The sequence below is a fragment of the Budorcas taxicolor genome, chromosome 20 (assembly GCF_023091745.1).
Source record: "Budorcas taxicolor isolate Tak-1 chromosome 20, Takin1.1, whole genome shotgun sequence".
Taxonomy (NCBI): domain Eukaryota; kingdom Metazoa; phylum Chordata; class Mammalia; order Artiodactyla; family Bovidae; genus Budorcas; species Budorcas taxicolor.
Genome location: NC_068929.1, coordinates 6381747 through 6403550, shown reverse-complemented (window position 1 = coordinate 6403550; position 21804 = coordinate 6381747). Strand labels below are relative to the sequence as shown.

The window sequence follows — 21804 nt, the reverse complement described above, 5'->3', positions numbered from 1 at the left end:
ACCTGCAGCACCTTGTTCTGTAACAAGCTACTGACTTAGAAAGCTCTGGACCCAGGATCAGAATTCTCCTACTGAGGCAGGATAAGCCACTCAAAGTAGTCCAGCTAGAAAGATCAGGTGTCTGAGCAAGCCACTTGTGATAAGCCACTTGTTTCTGGGTGATGCAGCTCATTATCTATTATAATAAGCATCCTTCCTTGTCATTAGAGCATAGGGATAAAAGCTCCTCATGGAAGGATGCAGGGGATCCACTGCTGCCAAATTGTTGCTCAGCGTCGAAGCAGCAGATAGAATTGGACTTGATTCTGCAAGGCTTCATGACAATAGTCTGTATAAAGACTCTTAGAATGAGTTTTTTAAAAGTTCTTCCATTTTTCCCATGATGTGGGGAAACGGCTTCAGCATTGTTTAGGACAGGCTTGCATATAATAGTAAAATGATAAGACATGTCAGATGGGGGAATGAAGCCCAGGAGCTCTCCCAGTTTGGGGAATCCATTGTATCTTATAAAAGAAGAGATTTATGTTTGAGATTATTGGTCCACTAAATTTTTCTTCACTTATATTTGATTTTCAATGGTAGGACTTATTGGAATATGCGGACAGTTCTGCTGTGGCAATAGATACTATATTAACAACTCATCTTGGTATTTACTGCACTGACTTTCAGTTAATTTACTTAAGCCCACATTTAATTTTAATCAAAACCAAAAACTAGAAAATGTTACTCCCCAACTAAGCAACAATGTATTTTTTTAAGCACTGTAGAGATTAATTTAAGCATGTGTGATTAATTTAGAAACAACCTCTGCCACTTGACTCAATACATGTAATAGCTTCCTTTTCCTTTTTTGTATGAGTTAAATGAAGACCAGGGAGCCACTGGGCAGCCAGTCCTGAGTAAGCTTGTAATCTTGGGCTCCATAGGGATGTCTTTCATAAAAATAAAAAATAAATGGGTGGATACTTCTATTAAAAGACATAGTGCTAGGACTTCTACACAGCTTAAATAATGGTTGGGTGAGCAATTCTTTGAGGAGAAACGCTCAAATGTTATTTTAGTCACTTGTGGCACCATTAGTTTAGGGTGCACACTTGGCTTAGAATATCATTTACCTTATTATGTTGCTTTATTGATTATCTTTGGCTTGCAAACAGTTCAACATCTTCTCAAAAATACATATAGTATGCCCAGTAAAATACATTGGCTAGCATAAAAATCAAAGGAAATAGTAGTTTGGAATATCGATCAACATTACTAGGGTTTTGAATTGTGAAATAATCAACAATCCTGCCCAGCTTATCTCGGAAGACAAACTTGAACTTGTCACTGGTTTTCATTGTCAAGTCGCTGTAGTCAACGTTATCTCCGGAAATTTCAATGCTGGCAAAACTGATCTTCCGTTTAAAGCTGGAGATGGAGCTGTTGATGATGTTAGTAATATTGACTTCTTCCACTTCCTTTGCTTTCCCCTAGTTCATAAACACGGTGGTTAGTTTGACAGATGACTTAGCAAAATAAGTAAGTGGGTATTTATATACGTGGGGCTTCCCTGATGGCTTAACGGTAAAGAATACACCTGCCGATGCAGGAGAGGTGGGTTCGATCCCTGGGTCAGGAGGATCTCCTAGAGATGGAAATGGCAACCCATTCCAGTATTCTTGCCTGGGAAATCCCATGCACAGAGTAACCTGGAGGGCTATAGTCCATGTGGTTGCAAAGAATCAGACACGACTGAGTGACTAAGCAACAACAATTCATATACTTAGAGGTCTTAATATTGAATAATTAGGTTTAGGAGAGAGCAGTACTGAGTGCCTTATATACTGGCTGGTAAGCAAGACTTGGCAGTCTGATATCCTGCTTATAGGCACCTGTCTTTAAGTCATCAGCTCGTATAATGGGGAGAAGAACCAATGCCCATTCTAGATGTGCAGAGCCGAGTGTGTGTGTGTGCATGTGTGTGCTCAGTTGTGTCCAACTCTTTGTGACCCCAAGGACTGTACCCCACCAGGCTCCTTTGTCCACAGAATTTCCCAGTCAAGAATACTGGAGTGGGTTGCCATTTCTTTCTCTAGGGTGCTAAATGTTAATTGCTCAGGCTTTGAAGATAACTGACCAGGGTTCAGATCCCATTCTGTCTTTCACTATTGTGACATTTTAGTCACCCCAATTCCTTTAGAACTCATTTTTCTTGCCTGCAAAATGTTGATGACATTAATACCTATCTCTTGAGAGTGATGGGAAGATTAAATGGTATAAATTATGTAAAGCATTTAGTAGGTGTTTGACGATTTCATTCCATTCCAGGGAGAAGGGAGTAACTGATTATGGAAGTTAATAGAAATCAGCAGTGTCTTAAGGGTTTTGCCACACAAATAGAAATAACAATGGTTCTTGCAACCCCATGGAGTGGCCATTCTCCACCATCGCTGGAACAGCATGGCACGTGGACTGGAAAGAAAGCTCAGCTGTGGAACGCAGAGGCAGCTTGAGCCCAGGGCAGAGCCGGGGTGGGGTGGTGGCCGCCGTTGTTGACTCTTCTCCAGCAGCACGTCAGAAGCAGCCCAGGCCTCTGACGATGGCTGGTACACCGTAGCTCACTACCCCCAATCCACACAGAGAGTCTACCTGGGTCCTCGCTTGCCCTCGCTTGTCCAGCAGGGCTGGGGGGGCAGAGGCTGGAAGAGTGATCAGCCTCGAAGGGAAAGGGGACCTGGACCCAAGGTTGCACCCGAGCAGAGCAAGGGCAACAGCTGCTGGTACCGCCCAGATAGTACATCAGAGAGAACGCGGACCTCTCACTGCAGCCTGCCCAGCCTATAGGCCTCCCTTCCTTCAGCACCTCCCTGGGGCTGGGAGAGGGAAAAGCGTACATTTAAAAGGGATAGAGCCAGCATGGGCCCAATCCTCAGGGCTTCTGCTCCTGCAGCTTGGGATCAGAGCCCACCCTAATAGGGTGAGGAGGGTTACCGGGCAGAAGGAAGCCACACCTCACACTGGGCTCTAGCTCTAGCCCCTCTGCAGTCCCACCTTCCACCAAGGGGACAGCTGCCAGCACGTGCTGAGGAAAGACACGGCTAGCTTCCACACCAAGTTCAGCTTTCCCGGCAAAAGCACTCTGTGCAGGGGCATATCCACAGAAGGCCTATGCAAGACCACAGTCGGCAGCTGTCTCACCTGAACTTGCAGGGGCAGAGAAATTTAAGCAAAATGAAAAGTCAAAGGAACTGATCTCAGTTGAAAGAGCAAAACAAATCCCCTGAAAAAATAAATAATGAAACAGAAATAAACAATATCTGATAAAGAATTCAAAACATTATTATTAATAATGCTAACTGAATTAGGGAAAAGAATAGATGAACATGGGGAGAATTTTAACAAGGAACTAAAAAATATTTTTTAAAAGACCCAATCTTAGGAATTCCCTGATGTCCAGTGGTTAGGACTCCACACTTTCACTGTCGAGAGCCCGAGTTCAACCCCTGGTCAGGGAATAAGATCCCACAAACTGCACAGTGTGGCCAAAAGAAAAGAAATGAAGAATTTAATTCTGAAGTATAACACACTAGAAGGAATGAAGCAGACTAAATGATACAGAAGAACACATAAGTGATCTAGAAGATAGAATAGAAACCACCTAACAGAACAGCAAAAAGAAAAACAAATTTTAAAAATGACAGCAGCTCTGGGATAATATCAAGTGTATCAATGTTCACATTATAGAGGTCCCAGAAAGAGAAGAGGATAGAAAAGGTACGTGATGAAATTATGACCAAAAACTTCCCAAACCCAAACAAGGACCAAATATCTAGGTACAGGAAACACAGAGGGTCCCAAGCAAGATGAACTCAAACAAATTCATGCCAAAACATAATTAAAATGCCAAGTGTTAACGATAAAGAGAGAATTCTAAAGGCAACAAGAGAAAAATACAGAATCATATACAAGGGATCCCACATAAACCTGATTTTTCTGCAGAAACTTTGCAGGCCAGAAGAGTGTGACATTCAGCGCTCTAAAGGGTAAAACCTGCAACCCAGGTTATCCTCGATTATCATCTAGAATTGAAGAAGAGATAAAGAACTTCTCAGGCAAGGGAAAACTAAGACAATTCATCAAGAGTAAACTTACTCTAGGAGAAATGTTATAGGATTTTCTCTAAGTGGAAAAGAAGAAAGAATCTATAGGAAAGGGATAATCCTAATCCCTTTACTAGGAAAGGCAAACAGTACAGTAAGAACTGAGGCTCAATCACTTAATTAAGCCAGTGTGAAGATTAAAAGACAAAAAAATTGTAAAAACAACTGTAACTGCAAAAAACAGTTGAAGGACACATGAGATGTAAAATATGACATCAAAAACACAAAGTGCAGGAGTCCATGAGGTCGCTAAGAGTTGGGCACGACTGAGCGACTTCACTTTCGCTTTTCACTTTCATGCATTGGAGAAGGAAATGGCAACCCACTCCAGTGTTCTTGCCTGGAGAATCCCAGGGACAGAGGACCCCGGTGGGCTGCTGTCTATGGGGTTGCACAGAGTCGGCCACGACTGAAGCGACTTAGCAGCAGCAGCAGCAGCAGCAGCAGCAGGAGAAGGGAATGAAAAATCTAGCTCCTTTACAATGTGCTTGAGCTTAAATTACTACCAGTTTAAAACAAGTAGAAAAAAAAAAAAAACAAGTAGATACCACAGGTCAAAATCTAGAACAGACACACAAAAACGAAAAAGAAAAGAATGTAAGAATGTTGTTAAGGAAAACCATCAACCATAAGACAAGAAACAAAAAAAGGAAATGAACTGAGAAAAACAAAAAAAACTAGAAAATGAGTAATAACATGGCAGTAGGTACATAGCTGTCAGTAGTTATTTTATTTTTTATTAAACTTTTTATTTTGTATTGGAGTATAGCCAATTAACAATGCTGTGATAGTTTTGGGTACAGCAAAGGGACTCAGCCATACATGTACATGTATCCATTCTTCCCAATTCATTGAGCTCCCTCCTAGACACACTGCTGTATTTAAAACGGATAACCACCAGAAGTCTACTGTAGAGCGCAGGGAACTCTGCTCAATGTCACGTGGAAGCCCGGATGGAGGGAATAGTTACTTTAAATGTTAATAGACTAAATGCTTCAAACAAAAGACGGGGTGAGTGATAGAATTAAAAAACAAGACCCACCTATATGCTGTCTACAAAAAAGTTAAATGCACACAAAGACTGAAAGTGAGGGGATGGAAGAAGATATTTCATGCAGACAGAAATGAAAAAAGGTCAGGGTAGCAATACTCATATCAAACAAAACAGACATCAAACAGTCTGTAACACAAAACAAAGATGGAAACATACAGTAATCAAAACAGCATGGTACTGGCAAAAAAAGACATACATCTCAGCAGAACAGAGTAGAGAGCCCAAGAATAAATCCACTTCATAGTCAGTTAACCTATGACAAAGGAGCTGAGAACATATAGTGGAGAAAAGAGTTACTTCAGTAAGTACTGCTGGGAAGACTGGACAGCAACATTTACAAGAATCAAATTAGAAAAAATTTTATTTAACTTAAAATTTAAAATTAAATTAAATTTTAAATATTGTATAAAATTTAATTTTATACAAAAATAAACTCAAAATGGATTAAAGATCTAAATGTAAGACCTGAAACCCTAAGACCCCCAGAAGAGAACATAGGGAAAATACTCTGACATAAATCATAGCAGTATTTTTTTGGATCAGTCTCACAAGACAAAAAGAAACAAAAGCAAAATTAAACAAATGGGGCCTAATTAAACTTAAAAGTTTTGCACAGCTAAGGAAACCATTAATAAAATGAACTGACAGCTTACTGAATGGGACATAATATTTGCAAATGACATGAACAGCAAGAGGTTAATATCCAAAATACATAAACAGGTCATACAGCTGAATATAAAATTAAAAAAAACCTATCAAAAAATGGTCAGAGGACCCGAAGAGACATTTTTCCAAAGAAGACATACAGAACGACTAACAGGCAAATGATACTTGACATATCCAATTACTGAAAAATGAAGATCAAAACAACAATAAGATATCACCTTGCATCTGTCAGAATGGCTACCATCGAAGAGTCTACAAATGAATATTGGTTTGGACATGGAGAAAAGGAGATCCTTGTACACTGTTGGGAATGTAAGTTGGTGCAGTCACTATGGAAGACAATATGGAGGTTCATCAAAACACTGAAAATAGAATTACCATAAGATCCAGCAATTGCACTCCTAGGTATATATCCAGATAAAAATACTTAAAAGATACATGCACTCCAATGTTCAGAGATGCACCACTTACAATAGCCAAGATATGGAAGCAATCCAAGCAATCCAAGCAATCCAACCTCAACTGACCAATGGATAAAGAATATGTGAGATACATATCTATGTATATATATATATAATGAAATATTAGCCAACCATAAATATGAGTGAAATTTTGTCATTTGCAGTAATGTGGATGGATCTAGAGAATATTATGCTCAGTGAAATAAGCCAGAGAGACCAAGACTGTGTGACATCACTTATATGTGAAATAAAAAAAAATAAAACAAATGAAAACAACTAGCAAAACAGAAACAGACTCACAGATATAGAAGCAAACTAGCGATTATGAGAGGGGAAAGAGAAAAGAGAAGGGGCAAGACAGGGGTGTGGGACTGAATGATTTCAACTACCATGTATAAAATATATAAGCAGCAAGGGCAAATTGTATAGAACAGGCAATAGTAGCCATTATTTTGTCATAACTTTTAACGGAGTATTATATATAAAAATAATCACTATGCTGTACACCTGAAACTCATATAACATTGTAAATCAACTCTACTTCAATTTAAAAAATAAATTTAATTAAAAAAATAAATTAACTTAAACAAAAGAAAGCCTACAGGGAGTAAAATAAATGAAATACATATTCTTCGGCTGGCACATATGATCATTTGCCTTTAGTACTTGAGTAATATGACTGTGTGAAACATTGTTTATGGTAGTCGAGCACAAGAGAAAAGTCAGCTGGATCTCTGGGCTAGTCTGAATCCTCCTTTTCTCCCCATCAAACCTCATACAGTCCTGGCCCTTTGCTGAAGGTGGGCAGCTCTTCTGCACTGGATCCCTATCTTTTTTTTTTTTTTTTAGCAGGAGCTTTAGTATGCCCATGTCTATCAAACTGGGCTTCCAAAAAATCCCACGGTTCCATGAGCCTGCAGAGAATAATAGTTAAGGGCATGGTCCATTGACCACTGCAAGTGGGAATAACAGATGTGTCAGACTTTGGAGGCAAGCAGATTTAGGTTCGAATCTCAGCTCTGCCTTTTCCTGTCTTTGTCCTCTTGCATAAATTACTTGTCTTCCCATACTCAGAACCCACAACTGTAAACACAGGGGTAGCCTCACTGAGTTGTTATGAGCATTTTTAACAGGTCTCTACAGATGGTAAAGAATCCGCCTGCCAATGCGGGAGATGTGGGCTCGACCCCTGGGTTGGGAAGATCCCCTGGAGTAGAAAATGGCACCCCACACCAGTGTCCTTGTCTAGAGAACCCCACGGGCAAGAGGAGCCTGGGAGCTACAGTCCATGGGGCCACAAAGACTCGAACATGACTGAGCACATGACCACGAGCATTTTAAATGACATAATATTTGCAAAGAGCTTGTGACTGTGTCTGGCCCATACATGCTCAATTGATAATAGTCATTATTATTATTATTCTGAGCGATGAGCCATGGTGTTTCACTGCTAAGCCAGATAATGAGTCCCTCCCTGTTAGCAGAAAAATATGCTAATCATGAAATTTGCCAGTTTAATTTTTCCATACATTTTTCTGTAAACCATTACTTGTATAATTTGAGAAAACAAAAAGGCAACAAAAGAATAAATAGTAAATACATATTAATCTGGAACTTATAAGCAGCTGGTCATGTTTGGTTTGATCCTAGGTTTTTCATGGATGCTTGTTCTCGTGGTTGGGATTTTATGTTGCATACAGATAACACAGTTATTTTCTGCTAGAAAATTAAGCATATTAATATCTCATTGGCAAAAAGAGTAGTCTTTTTAAAAAGGTGTCATGACTGTCAGATTCCCCCCATGGAACAAGGAGGAGAATCACTGGTGCAAAGTGAATCCCTGGGGGTCAGGAACCAGGTCCTGGTCTCGACAGACCAGTATATGGCACAGGTGATGCATTACATAGAGCCCTCAAATTCTTACCCGATCTTTGGCTGCCATCTGCTGTAAGGAGCTGTAGTGGGCAACTGCATATTCCAGGAGGGCCCCAAACACGAAGCTAAAGCATATTCCCAGGTACACATCGATGGCCTTTATGAAGCAGTTGGTGTTCGGGAGAGAAGTACGGGACCCAATCATCAGTGTGGTCATTGACAATACAGTGGTCACTCCTAGGGAAAAAGTGAGCAATGTACCCACGACAGTGGTCGATGCACCTGCCTTCACCACCTGGCAAACTGTCTCCATTCAAGAGCTGGCAACATGGGGACAGGACTCAGAAACGGGACAGAGCTCATTCTGAAAAGTCTGTGGGCTTCTGGGAAAGAGTTGATTTGCCCTTTTGTTCAGGTATGAGTGATATGACTTTCTAAATATTTCTGTCTTCTCACTGGAGGGAGGCGTTCAGTAAACAAAATAACCATTCTTCCTTATCTGTCACTGTAAAACAAAGTTTAAAAATACACTATTCCTAATGTGGTCTCTCTTTCTCTCTCTCAAGAAACCAGCTCCTAGAACTATCCTGTGAATATCAAATAAAAGAATGGCAGAAGGTTAAAAAAAAAATAAGACCTAATAACCCAGTTCTTAGAAATCTCCCATTGGAACTACTTACCAATGCAGGTTCTTGCAGGAACTGAATCAAGGGAGATCCAAAACGAGACCCAGGATAACACCACCAGGAAAGTGGAAGGAACGTAGGTTTCCAAAATGAAATACAGGACATTCCTCTGAAGCTCAAATTGCAAGACCAGTCGTGTGTAATTTCCTGATAGAATGAACAAGGGATAAGAGATCAACCCTCCTCAACTGGCATTCCCTGTGGGAAGTTTAACTTAGCTGTATTTGCCTTAAACCATCCATTGTTCACCAAAACATAGTTAATAATGAACTGCCATTATAGTTTCAGTGAAAGAAATTGTGGTTGTGTACGGGAGTGCTGATGCCCCCAGCCATGAGCCTCTTCTTGTGCCTTTCTCTGTCACAGTATTCCTGCAGCATCACCGCGGGTTTCCAGGACACCTCCTTCACTAGACTGTGAGCCCCTGGGGGACCGTCTCAGCAGTGGGCATAAAGCAGGTAAAAGTGCCAAGCCAAAATGCTGGGCACATCACAGAGGGTTCTTGGGCCCAGAAGGGGCCAAGTGAAAAAGAGGTGGTATTTTGGACTCAGAATACAACTAGGCTATATTGCTCTTGTGCAAACTGTCCTATGAGTTACCTGTTTCTTGCTGTGACCTGGTAACTGAGGTGAAATATTGTTGTATGGTGTACTGAGCAAGTCGCAGGTTCTCCAATCCCCGCACAGAGTCGTTCCCTCTCAGCCAGCTGAACTCTACGTCATTCCCATCGTAGCCCCCTGCCGAGTGAAAGGGTACCCTGATCAGTGCAAGAAGGTGGCAGACTGAACTGGTCTGGAAAATGCTGAGGCAGAGACGACAGAAGCTCGGTCCTGATGGTGCAAGTCCAAGGATGATCCCATGCAAAACCTGGCGTGATTTCTCGAGTGTGATTACAGTGTGTGCCCAGAATGAGACGGCCTGCTAGGGCTTATCACCGTCAGTGAGAGCCAGTTCTGTGCTAAGCATTCTATACACCTAGTAGATGGTAAGTACCTAGAAATGGCCTCGATCATTATTTAAATGATATTTTTTGAACACATATCTGTGAACTCACAAAGATCTATAGTAGCTATTGCCTTTCAGGACAGTCTAACATTTTGGAGGGGATTCTCAGGGACATTTGGTCTATTCATATTTTCATACTGGCATAATACAACAAAAAAAGAACCCCCCAAAACTTTCAGCCATCTACTTTATTGATGTCTGCAGACATAAGTATTTGATAAACCTCAAAGCAGTTTTACTAATATAGTTGGTGATAGTAATAATAGCTACCTTTTATTAAACATTTACATTAAGTCCTTTACATATCGTGTCTCTAAGATTCTCACAAGCTTGCAAAGTAGAGCTATATATTTCTTCATTATTTAAAGCTTTTTTTTTTACATTTTATGAAATTGAAATGGATCTCACAGTTGTTATATATTAAGTAGAGCTTAGAGCTTACGTTTTTTTCTGCAGTGTTACTATTCGATAAGTGCTGTGCCTTAGAATTGAGGAACTGTCATGTTTTGCCCCTTTTATACATGAGAATTATCAGATTCAGAGAGACTGGATAACTTTCTCAGGATAGCAAAGCAAATGAGAAACAAACCAGTATTGGACCTCAAGAAAGTTTAATACTAAAGCCCATGGATGATGATGATAATATCTATCACTTAGTAAGCAATTACCTTTCTAAGTGCTTTACAACATTATCATCTCATTTAATCCTCAGATGATACCTTTGAGAAGATAGATGAGTGGTTAATAAGCACATAAAAAGATTCTCAAAATCATTAGTCATAAGGGAAACACAAATCAAAACCACAGTAAGATACCACTTCACATCCACTAGAATGGCTGTAATTAAAAAGATAGACATAAAAAAAAAAGATAGACAATAATAGATGGTGAGAATGTGGAGAAGCTGAATGTGGCTGGTGGAAATGTAAAATGGTGGAACCACTTTGGAAAATGGTTTGACAGTTTCTTGAAAGGTTAAACATAAATTTGACCCGGCATTTTAGTCCTAAGTAACTATCCAAGAGAAATCAAATCATGTCCATAAAAGGACTTGTACAGAAATGTTCACAGCACTGTCATTCATAAGAGCTGAAAGGTGGAGACAAGTCAGAGCAACTTGTACTGCTTGTATCATTTTGTCTGGCATCCCAAAGGGAAAAAGTATCTAAAAAAGGAAGTTGTACAAGCCTCTACTCAGGCACTTTGCTTTCATAACGGATGGTGGGGTTGTTGCCCAGTCACTACGTTCTGTTCTACTCTTTCTGACCCCGTGGGCTGCAGCACACCAGGCTCCCCTGCCCACCATCTCCTGGAGTTTGCTCAAACTCATGTTCATTGAGTTGGTGATGCCATCCAACCATCTCATCCTCTGTTGCCCCTTCTCCTCCTGCCCTCACCCCAGCATCAGGGTCTTTTCCAGTGGGTCGGCTTGTCGCATCAGGTGGCCAAAATATTGAAGCTTCAGCTTCAGCATCAGTCCTTCTGATGAATATTCAGGGCTGATTTCCTTTAGGATTGACTGGTTGGATCTCCTTGATGTCCAAGGGACTCTTAAGAGTCTTCTCCAACACCACAATTTAAAAGCATCAATTTTTCAGCACTCAGCCTTTTTATAGTCCAACTCTCACATCTGTATATGACTACTGGAAAAACCATAGCTGTGACTATATGGACCTTTGTGGGCAAAGTGACTGGTAAATGCTCACGATCATTACCTTCTCATTGCTCTTTCCCTGAGTGGATATGGGCACTTGTGGCATGGTATCAATTCTTTTCTAGGGATATCATTCAGGAAAAAGCCCTTGGTGAGGTTTCTGAACCCAGATTCAGTGAAAGCTTCCTCTGCTCAGTGGGGACAATATTTGTGTAAGCAGAGTGCTGGAGTTTCCAGGAGAATCTCACTCCTGAGATTTGAGATGAGCACTGCCACCCACGGAGGGCAATTGCTCTCTGTACATGGGGCTGAAAATGAGCTCTCTTTTTGTTAACCTCAAGTTTTAGTCTGCCTCCAAACAGCTGCATTGCTTCAAGAAGGCTTTTCATGCATTTAATCAATAAGGTAATTAATCTGCCTGCCCTAGTCTTTAATTAAATGTCTACCTCTGAAAAATGGCTGCTGTCTCATAACGGTTCTGTTTCTTGGATGTTGGCCACTAGTGTCCTCAAGAAGCACCCAGTGGTTCCCAGAGCTTGACTACAGTTTTTCCTCCTTGTGCAAGCCATGCCTTGATGCCTTAATAATCGTTGTCTGTGGCATTTTCTTCCTAGGACTTGTATCACAGGTGCCACCTCCCCGTGGTGGGTATTTTGGAGTGGTTTACTAAGGAACCGCAAGATCACTCACAGGGCCAGGAATTCATCTGACACCCATCAGCTCAGAGTAAATGCTCATTCTTCATCATAAGCAAATCCCCAGGACGCAGTTGAGATGTCCGCTTACTGGCACTATGCTATCAAGCTTTATGTATATCAAATAATTGATTCTAGAAGTTTAAAGCAGTCTTACAATAAAGGCCAATGATTGTTTGGTATATCTGCCATTTCTTACTTCTGCTGTGCTCTTCCTGGCCTCCATGACTTAGTAGTTCCTGAGGCTTCTTCCTAGGCCTATTGACTCCTGTTTGCTTTGCTGTCCTGCCTAGTTTTAGGTGGAAATACTTGGTGCCAATGCACAGTGGTCCTCTCCCAAAGACATAACGTTGAAAGGTTTATTTTTGAAAGTCTCTAAATCTCTCTGGACATACACCCAGAAGGGATGAACCCATTGTCATCAACATCAAGGAGAGAAAGTCTACCATGAATAGGATACTCCTCACACATACACAGATCTAAGGCACCCCAGAAACTCATCTAAGGGGCCCGCATGACGTATACTCACAGCTCTCTAGTTGCAACTTGCACGTCTGTGTGTCCATGGGGTATTTAGACAGGTCCATGTTACATGCAACAGTTGTTGTGATTCTAAGAAAGGAAACGTGGATTCGTAGAGAGCGTTATAAGGATGCTATGAAAGCATACACTCCCTCTTAAGGGCTACTCCAAGAGAGCGTTCACCTTGACTCTTAGAGTGAATGTATGACTTGGTGCCTACATTCAAAGCAGTCCTGAATTTTTCTGCACTAAGCAATACCGGAGAGACTTGGTTAAAGCCAGAGTCCAGAGTGCAGAAAGTTAGAATGTTGGCAATTTAGAGACAAACTTGCAACAATATCACAAAACAGAATCATTCACTGGCTTTTTTGAGATGCTTCTGCATCCAGTTTTTTCTGGGCTCTGAGAGCCAATAACTTGCCTAAGGTCAGAGAGCAGGGACTTGCCCTAAACCTGTCTGACTCTAGAGCCAGGCTATTAACCATCAGCCATTATTTGTTATCCTTGTACAGCACACTCACACGTGCTGTGGGAATGCAAGGGAGGGGCACCTTAGTATTAACTGGAGTTAGGGTCAAGGGAGAGGTCTATTGGACTTCTTGAAAGAGGTATTGAGGTTTTGGCTGACCTTTGTAGCTCAGCTGGTAAAGAATCTGCCTGCAATGCGGGAGACCTGAGTTTGATCCCTGGGCTGGGAAGATCCCCTCGAGAAGGGAAAAGCTACACACTCCAATATTCTGGCCTGGGTATAGTCCATGGGGTTGGACACAACTGAGCGACTTTCACTTTCACGAATATTCAGTCCCTGTGTGTGTGTGTGTGTGTGTGTGTGTGTGTGTGTGTGTGTGTGAAGTCGCTCAGTCGTGTCCGACTCTTTGCGACCCCGTGGACTGTAGCCCGCCAGGCTCCTCTGTCCACGGTCCCTAGCCTTCTACTGAAGGCCTCTAGCAGGGTTAGGTTTGCAGTCATTGTTTAGCCCTGGCAGAGGCAGTGGTGAGTCCTCTGCCTGTAGGCTGCCCCAGGGAGCACCTTAGGGGCATCTTTCCTGTTGCCGCCAAACAACAACTTGATGAAGCTGTGAAGGGTGGAAGGAAGTTTTGGCCTCGGGGATTTGAAGAAGGGGCAAAGCAGAACCCATGACTACAGGTGGTGAGGCTTTGGAGGACTGTACTTTGATTTTCTATCTGTATGAGAACAGCTCACCTAAGTAGAGATGTATTCTGTAGCCACCAACTGCCCCATTGCGCCCAGGAAAAGGAAGTTTTTTGAATCACCTCTCTGTCTGCGCTTGCCGTTCCCCTTCCCTCTTCCTAGCTAACTTCCTCTTACTCTTTAAGACTCAGCTTAGAGTCCTGCGAAAACCTCCTCTAACGTCACCCCCAAACCACTGTCCCACTCCCGCCGCGGGCCCCCAGTGCCCTGACGTCCTTTGCTTATGCGTCTGTGTCAGGACAACATCTGATTCAGCCCCACGGCCTCAGCATCCAGCACAGGCCTGGCACGGAGCACGCATCCTCAGTAGAGACTTGTTGAGCCAAACTGGACTGAGAAAGGGCCCTTCTGCTCTGGGGACAAGGACCTAAGAAGGCAGGCCCACGAGAAGGGGAGGTGGTTACTTGAAGACTGGTCAGAACATCCTTTGCCTTTCCTCCCTGCTCTTTGCCCCCCAACCCTGAGGCCACAGGTGCCCGGTTACCTGAGGGCATACAGGACTGTGCCGTTGGAGAAGAGGCGGATGAGTCGGTTCCCCACAGTGACTTCGTGGAGGAAGGACTTCTTGGACTCCACGATGTAAGTGTCTGGCACCCAGAGGAACTCCACTAGGCGTGCGTCCAGAGTGAAGCTCTTGTTGCCTTCGAACACCAGCCGCTGGTCCGTCCAGCGCTGTCTGAGGTATATGGTGGCTGTGTAGTCCTGAAGGGCAGCCGGGGAGAGGAAGTGGACGGAAGGAGAAAGCTCAGAAAATGCAAGGTAAAGGGTCACGTCTTACTTTCCTCCCCACCTCCACTGAGGCCAAGAGCACATGCCACAGCAGACCTGGGTGAATGAAGCTTGCCTTGAGGTGGTGGCCTGCAGCAACATGAGAACAAAGCACCTTATTTATTCCAGATAACACCCACTGCCCAGAGGGAGCCGCACCAGATATGTTCAGGGCCTTAACTTCCTTTCCCTTGATCACAAAGGCCACGCTAAGGTTTTCTCAGCACCCACTGCCCAGAGGGAGCCGCACCGGATATGTTCAGGGCCTTAACTTACTTTCCCTTGATCACAAAGGCCACACTAAGGTTTTCAAGGCTTTGGTGTGCGAAGTGCTCAGGTTGCCCAGTTTACCTGCAGACTACAGCAGACTCTCATGGCAAACTGCCTGCAGTGCCCCCCTGTCTAAAACATGTTCTCTTAAGTGAGAGGGTGGTTGGAAGAAGTTACGTGATTGTTGGTTTTCATCAGCTTGTCTCCTCCTCTGTGAGGAGCCACGTGATATTTAGGCTTCCTCCCTGCCTTTCATTTTTCCCCATTCTTACCCCTCACCCAGCACACCCACTCCCTCATTTTCCCCCTCCTAGCCTTTGAATCCACTTTTCCTCTGATACTCAGAAGATTTGTTTTACAAGCATCTTCCACTGTCTTGAGTTTCGGGATAGGTCTCCAGTTCCCGCCATTCCAGTAAGTCTCTGTTCTGTTTTGTGTAGCTAGAACGGGTTTCCTCATAAAACACAGGAAAGGGGCTCAATGGGTGGAAGGCGAGGGAAGCACACGTACCATATTACTCTCTGAAATACTGGAAATACTTGCAATGTCCAGAGTCAGTGCTATCTGAACAGGTTCTCCTAAGAATGGAGAAAAAACAGAAAGCCTTACATAGAAATATAAACCGATTTGCTAACATTAGCACAGCTAAGAAATATATAGTTATATACATTAATAATTAATAATATATATATAAGAAGTATATGGGCTTCCCTGGTGGTGCTAGTGGAACGAATCTGCAATGCAGGAGATGCAAGAGACGCAGGTTCGATCCCTGGGTCAGGAAGATCCCCTGGAGAGGGGAAAGGCAACCCATTCCAGTATTCTTGCCTGGAAAATCCCATCGATAGAGGAGCCTGGTGGGCTACAGTCCAAGGGGTTGCAAAGAGTCAGATAAGGTCTCGAAGAGTCAGACACGATTGAAGCAACTAGGCAAGTACGCACATAAGAAATATATATATTAGAAAATGTAAAAAGTAACAGTGACCTATTGCAAAATTTTAAACAATTTAGAAGCTTATAAATAAAAGGTTAATTTCTATCCTCCCCCTTGCAGGAGAAATGACTATACAGGGTGTGCCTCCTTTTTGCATGAAAAAGCAATGCACACAGATACACTTAGCTAAACACACAGAGGCGAGACCACACTATAGTCATTAGTGTTTATTTGAAGGAATGGAATGGTATCTGCTACTTCTTACTTGGAGGACTTTTTCCTATGGTGCTTGTGAGGGACTCATTTATTTAGAAATGTAATAGAGATTTGGGAACTTGTACACAAATATATCCCCCCCCCCCAACCAAGTAAATTTACCACCAGATGGCATTCAAGACTACTCATGGTTGAGCTTCCACTCACCTCCTGACATCTTTCTCCTCTTCCTTTGCTCTCCAGGAACGTTAAACTATTTAGAATTGCAGAACCATCCCCATTTGGTCTGGTGTGCAGATGCTGGGCCTCAATCCTGGAGTCTGGGCAGATGGGCCTGACTTCTGAGGGTGCCTGTCTTACCTCTCGAGTGAAGTAGGAAGTGAAGAAGAATGGGAGCCACCATTCTCAGTGGCCAGGCCAGGAATGTTTACTCTCCCTGAGACTAGAGGTGTGGAACGAGAGTCCAGGAGTCAGGAAGATGTGAGTTTTGATCTGGAAAGTTAGCAGACCTTTCAGAACTGCAGCTTTCTCACCCGCAGGTTTGAATAATGCTAATGACATCAGAGGGCCATGGAGAAGGTTAAATGAGAGAAGATGTGTGGTAGCTTCTTTGCAGGGTGGTGACGACCCAGAATATACGCGAAGTGGCTGCCTAGCTAGACATACAGAAGGTGCTCAGAAATAATTATGTGTACAAAGCCCCCAGCATGGTTTCTATCATGCAATACCACGCACTTGGTAAATATTATTTCACTTCCTTTATCCCTCTCTTCCATGATCTTAGCTAATTCTGGAAAAGACACAACTTTCCTCACCAGGTTAATAGGTGGAAAGCGTTTACTTGGGATAATAACTGGGGGTACCTCAGGGAACTGTGCCAACACATTAACTAGGGAAAGGAGAGGTGGAATTCAAAACGCTTCACCACAGCAAACTGGGAAGAATCAGAGAGCAGCCTAATTATTAATTGAAGGAAATCAAGCTGCAGGATATAGGTAAGAACTTGGAACTGGAGTTTTAAAGCCAGTGCGATTAAAAATGATTAACTGAATACTTGGTGGGAAAGGGGTAGATCTTTCAGGGTGGACCCTGGAAGGTGCTGAAGGAGTTAAGGTGCTAAGTGGCTCTCTGCCCCTCATGGCAGCAAGGTGTTGCATCAAGAAGAGAAGCTTAGGGTCAGAGTGGCCACATCACAGCAGTGTGACCTTGAACAAACTGCTAAACCTCTCTGTTCTACAGTTTCTCATCTTTAAAATAGAGCTGCTAATGTCGGTCATCAGGGTGGGGTTGGGAAGGTCACGGGATCTGTTGTAAGAGCTTGGCACACAGCAGGTATGGCTCAGCACTGGTTGCCATCCCCGAGGAACATGGAGAACCGAAGATGTACAAGCGCTTCAGACTCACGGTGGGTTTTGTATGTTTAGTTTGTTTCTAGGTAGTCTAGTCCCGGCTTTTTCTCAGTTGGCTGCTTTATGGACCAGAGCCTGTTCTTTCTTCCCTGTGAGTTAGAAAAGTGAGCAGTGCCACCAGAGGGCAGCTTTCTCCTAGGAAACAGGTCAAGGCCAGGTCCTGGGCAGAGGCTTGCAGACCCGTGCCGCCAAGCTCACTCCCTGAAAAGCCCTACGGAGGTCTGGTCACTCAGGGACCTCAGGGTCCTAGACCTGGGTGGACAGATGTTACTCCAGAGAACTACAGCCCCTCCATGGGCCTGGAGGCTGCCTCATACATGTAGGTTCTGTTAGGAGGCAGAGTGCCAAAGGCTCATGACAAGGGGTGGAGGTGTGCCTTCCCTTCCTTTTGACTGAGGACCCCTTGCCCCATTTCCACCCCAGGTGGGTCTGCGCCTCATGTCCCTGAGGGCCACCTCAGGCTCAGAATGGGTACGTTACCCAGGGACACTGCACCCTGTTGGCCCACAAGCCAGCAACAAGAAGGGCAGTGTTCTGGCCCAGTTGTTTGGCATTTGGGAGGCAGAGAAGTTGTTCAGCAAATCTAACCAGATGTGCACACTCCCAGGCTTATCATTAGCACTCAGCTGGTCCTGGGAAAACCAGGGCAGGTGGAAGCCCCGAAGGTCCCTTAACTTAAGGACCTCAAAATCCTAAATGTGTGGCCATGAGGCTGGGTCTCTCAGATCTCCATATGAAGGAGTGTGGGTGGCCCCAGCGGCTGTGCTCTGAAACCTTTCACCACGCTTGTTCAGCGGCCACACTTCCCACGGTCTGCATCCCACTGGGGCCTGAACGTGTTAGGAATACTAAGTAGGCCTGCTCCTGGGAGGCACAGAGACAGGAGACTCCTGTGATGGGAGCTTCCGCTCAAGGACTCCATGGTGGACTTCCCAAACACGCTTAGAACTGCACTGTGGTCTAAGGCACCCCCACAAGCCTTTCTTCCCTCCCTCCCTTCTTCCCTTCAACTTTCCAGCTTCTTATTGTCATAGATATGGCCCCAATAAATATCTTGCAAGGATAATCCCCTCTCATCGTCTGCTCCTCAGAGGACCTGGACTAACCCACTAATCCAAATCTGACCTGAGAATTTTATTAATATCAACCGAAGGGAGGAGCAGGAAGGCAAAGGGATTAAAATAGATGGCGTCTTTTTTTTTTTTTTTTTAGATGGCGTCTTAATGATATATTTAAACACTTCACTCAGTCCTCCCTGTGAGGTAGATGATATGCCCCCTAGCTACAGAAAGCTAAGATGCTTGCCCAGCAGTTGAGCCAGGAGCCAAACTCAGCTTTATTCGACGCCAAGGCTCTTTCTACTACTCCAGGTAACAAGACATTAGTAACCACATTGTTCAGTCTTGCATTTTACAAACAGAGAGGCTGAGACCCTGTGAGAAAGAGGCAGGTGGTGGCCTCACTCTTTCCATCCGTGCCTCATTTTTCAAGATATATTAATTGACAACTTGCTACCTGTTGAGCACTGAGATACCACTGGGGCTAGTGAAGTAAATAAAGCAGGATTTCTGCAAGGGATTTCAGCCTAGAGCCAAGACGGACATAAAGCCAGTGACAGTATCACCCGGTAACAGCTATGATTTAGATGTATGTTCAAAATAAAGTGTGAAGAAAGGGCAGGAGGCCTGGAGGAATCTGTGTGGGCTGCTCGTAAGAGGAAGCCTTTGGTCTGAGACATGAAGGAAAACTGGCATTTTACCAGGAGTCAAACTGGAAAAAGCTCTTCTTGGCAGATGAACAGTCTGAGCAAAAATCATGGAGACCAGAGAGGCCAAGGAGGTCTGGGGGCACATTTGTATAAGGGCATAGCAGGGAGACGTTGGGGAGATGAGGTTGCCAGACAGATAGAGGTGGGGCTGGGAAGTGCCGCGTGTGCCACGCAACGGGCTCTGGACTCTAGGCTGGAGATACTGGGGAGCAGGAAGTATTCTGAGCAGCAAAGGGCCCAGGTGGGTCATCCGAATGGCAGAGTAGAGGGTTAGTCTTGAGGAGGCAGGCTGAGGCCAAGGTGAAGAACAGGTGGAGCAGTCCTGGTGAGACACAGTAATGATACCAGAAGTGCGGGTAGAAGGCAGACAGTGGGTATGAGGTAGTGAGGAAGCTCTAGTAACCTCCCTGGGGAGGAGGATTTCTGTATCCTGCATGGGGAGAGACCAGAGAAAGTGCTTTCTCCCAAGCAGCATGAAAAATAATTGGCAGCTGCCAATCTGTTAGATCAGAAAAAGCAGTCAACTACAGTCTCCTGAAACCCTTGTCTGCATATTATCTCTGGTCCTGTTCCTTTCGAATTGATGTCCTGGGCAAAAAGAAAGACCTACCGCCAAAATTGGGCCTGAGAAACTTGTTATATCCTGCTGTGAGATTCTCAAAGCCAGGTAGGGACAGCTTGTCGCTTCTGCTGACCTCAGTGTTAAACTGATTCCCCTGGACGCACATCCTGCAGAAGAAAACAGGTTTCAGTGTACATGTGTGCGGATGTGTGTACCAACATGCATACGTACAAACTTGAAGCTTGAGCTTGTGTTTGCATGTATGTGTGTGGTTATACGGGCTTCCAGGTGACTCGGTGGTAAAGAATCTGTCTGCCAGTGCAGAAGACGCAGGAGACACAGGTTTGGTCCCCAGGTCAGGAAGATCCTCTGGAGGAGGAAATGGCAACCCACTCCAGTATTCTTGCCTGGAAAATTCCATGGACAGAGGAGCCTGGAGGGCTGCATGCAGTCCGTGGGTTGCAAAGAGTCAGGCGCAGCTGAGCACGCAAGCACGCACATGCGTGTGCTTGCACTCATGTACCGTCAGCGACTCTTCCCAAGAGAACCCTCCAGCTTTCAGCTGCTGAATTACACGTGTCTCTATCCCACCCCACTTTGTTATGCGTTTGCCATGTGTCATAATGTCGTGGTAATCTGGAAACACTCAAAACCTTCCCCCCAAAACAAAAGGGATTTACCCATCTCTGACCATTTTGGAAGCTTGACTTCTCCAGATAGAAAAAAAAAAAATGGCATGAAACTGTATGTCCTGGTGCGTCAGCGGGGTGAAGGCACTAGGTTTTGTCTTGTCATTGGTAAGTAGAAAGGACTGCCACCCCCGCCCCTCACCGTGTGCAAAACACAAAGCAATTCAGACCAAGGCCACTGAGGGGTGGCAGAGCTCACCGTGCAGAGAAGAGACTCAGACACACGAAGGTCAGGTGGAGACTGTGCCTCATGTTGGGGAGCTGCAAGTGTAGCGCGGGGCCGAAGTAGAAGCCACCTGGGGAAGCAGATGGGGCAGGTGGGAGGCAGCCAGCCCCCGGAGCGCGCCTCCTCCCAGCCCAGCTTTTCCCTCCTGGAGGGTCAGGCACAGCATTTTCTCCGCCTCTGTGGGGAGCAGCCTCTTCCCACACCCACACGCAGCTCCTCCCTGATGTCACCCAGGAATGCCTTTATTTTGGAAGATCACATTTTTTTTTTCACTTTTTAAAACTGGAATATAATTCCTTCACAGTGTTGTGTCAGTTTCTGCTGTACAACATCGTGAATCAGCCACATGTATTCATATATCCCCTCCTTCCCAAGTCTCCCTGCCACCACACCCCCACCCCACCCCTTGAGGTCATCACAGAGCGCCACACTGAGCTCCCTGCACCACCCAGCAGCTTCCCACCAGCTACCTGCCTCACACACGCCAGTGTATACACGCCAGTGCCACTCTCTCAGCTCATCCCCTCTCCTCCCCGACCACTGTGTCAACAAGTCTGTTCTCTACATCTGTGCCTCTATTCCTGCCCTGCAAATAGCTTCATCGGCACCATTCTTCTAGATCCCATATAGATGCGTTAATATATGATATTTGTTTTCCTCTGACTTAATTCACTCCGTATGACAGGCTCTAGATTCAGGCATATCACTTCAACTCACTCAATTTCATTGGAGGATCACATTTCAAATAAAGGCTGAGGACTTGTTTAGAGAGCGGTTCTCTGGAGCAGAAGTGTAGCTGGTGCGTCCTGAGGTGCATGTGTGGAGAGCCCCAGGATAGTGCTCACCCTGTCCTTGTCCTGATTTTCCAGGAAGGATATCCCAACCACATACTCCCCTCCGACCATGCCATATATATAAGGGTCTAGGCCGGTTAAGCAGGAAATGAGAACTTCCCAAGGACTTCCATGGGCCAAGGAACATGTTAGGTAC

General features: G+C 44.4%; 1 protein-coding gene across 1 annotated transcript; it reads right to left on the bottom strand.

The window, feature by feature from the left end:
* Nucleotides 1-1169: 1169 nt before the first annotated feature.
* GABRP (gamma-aminobutyric acid type A receptor subunit pi) lies at nt 1170-20840 on the bottom strand. Its single transcript, XM_052659283.1, has 9 exons — nt 20788-20840; nt 19948-20066; nt 15521-15588; nt 14457-14674; nt 12768-12850; nt 9484-9621; nt 8879-9031; nt 8248-8435; nt 1170-1472 (listed from the first exon to the last, which is right to left on the bottom strand). The coding sequence occupies exons 1-9, from the start codon at nt 20838-20840 to the stop codon at nt 1170-1172; spliced, it is 1323 nt and encodes a 440-aa protein (XP_052515243.1).
* Nucleotides 20841-21804: the final 964 nt, after the last annotated feature.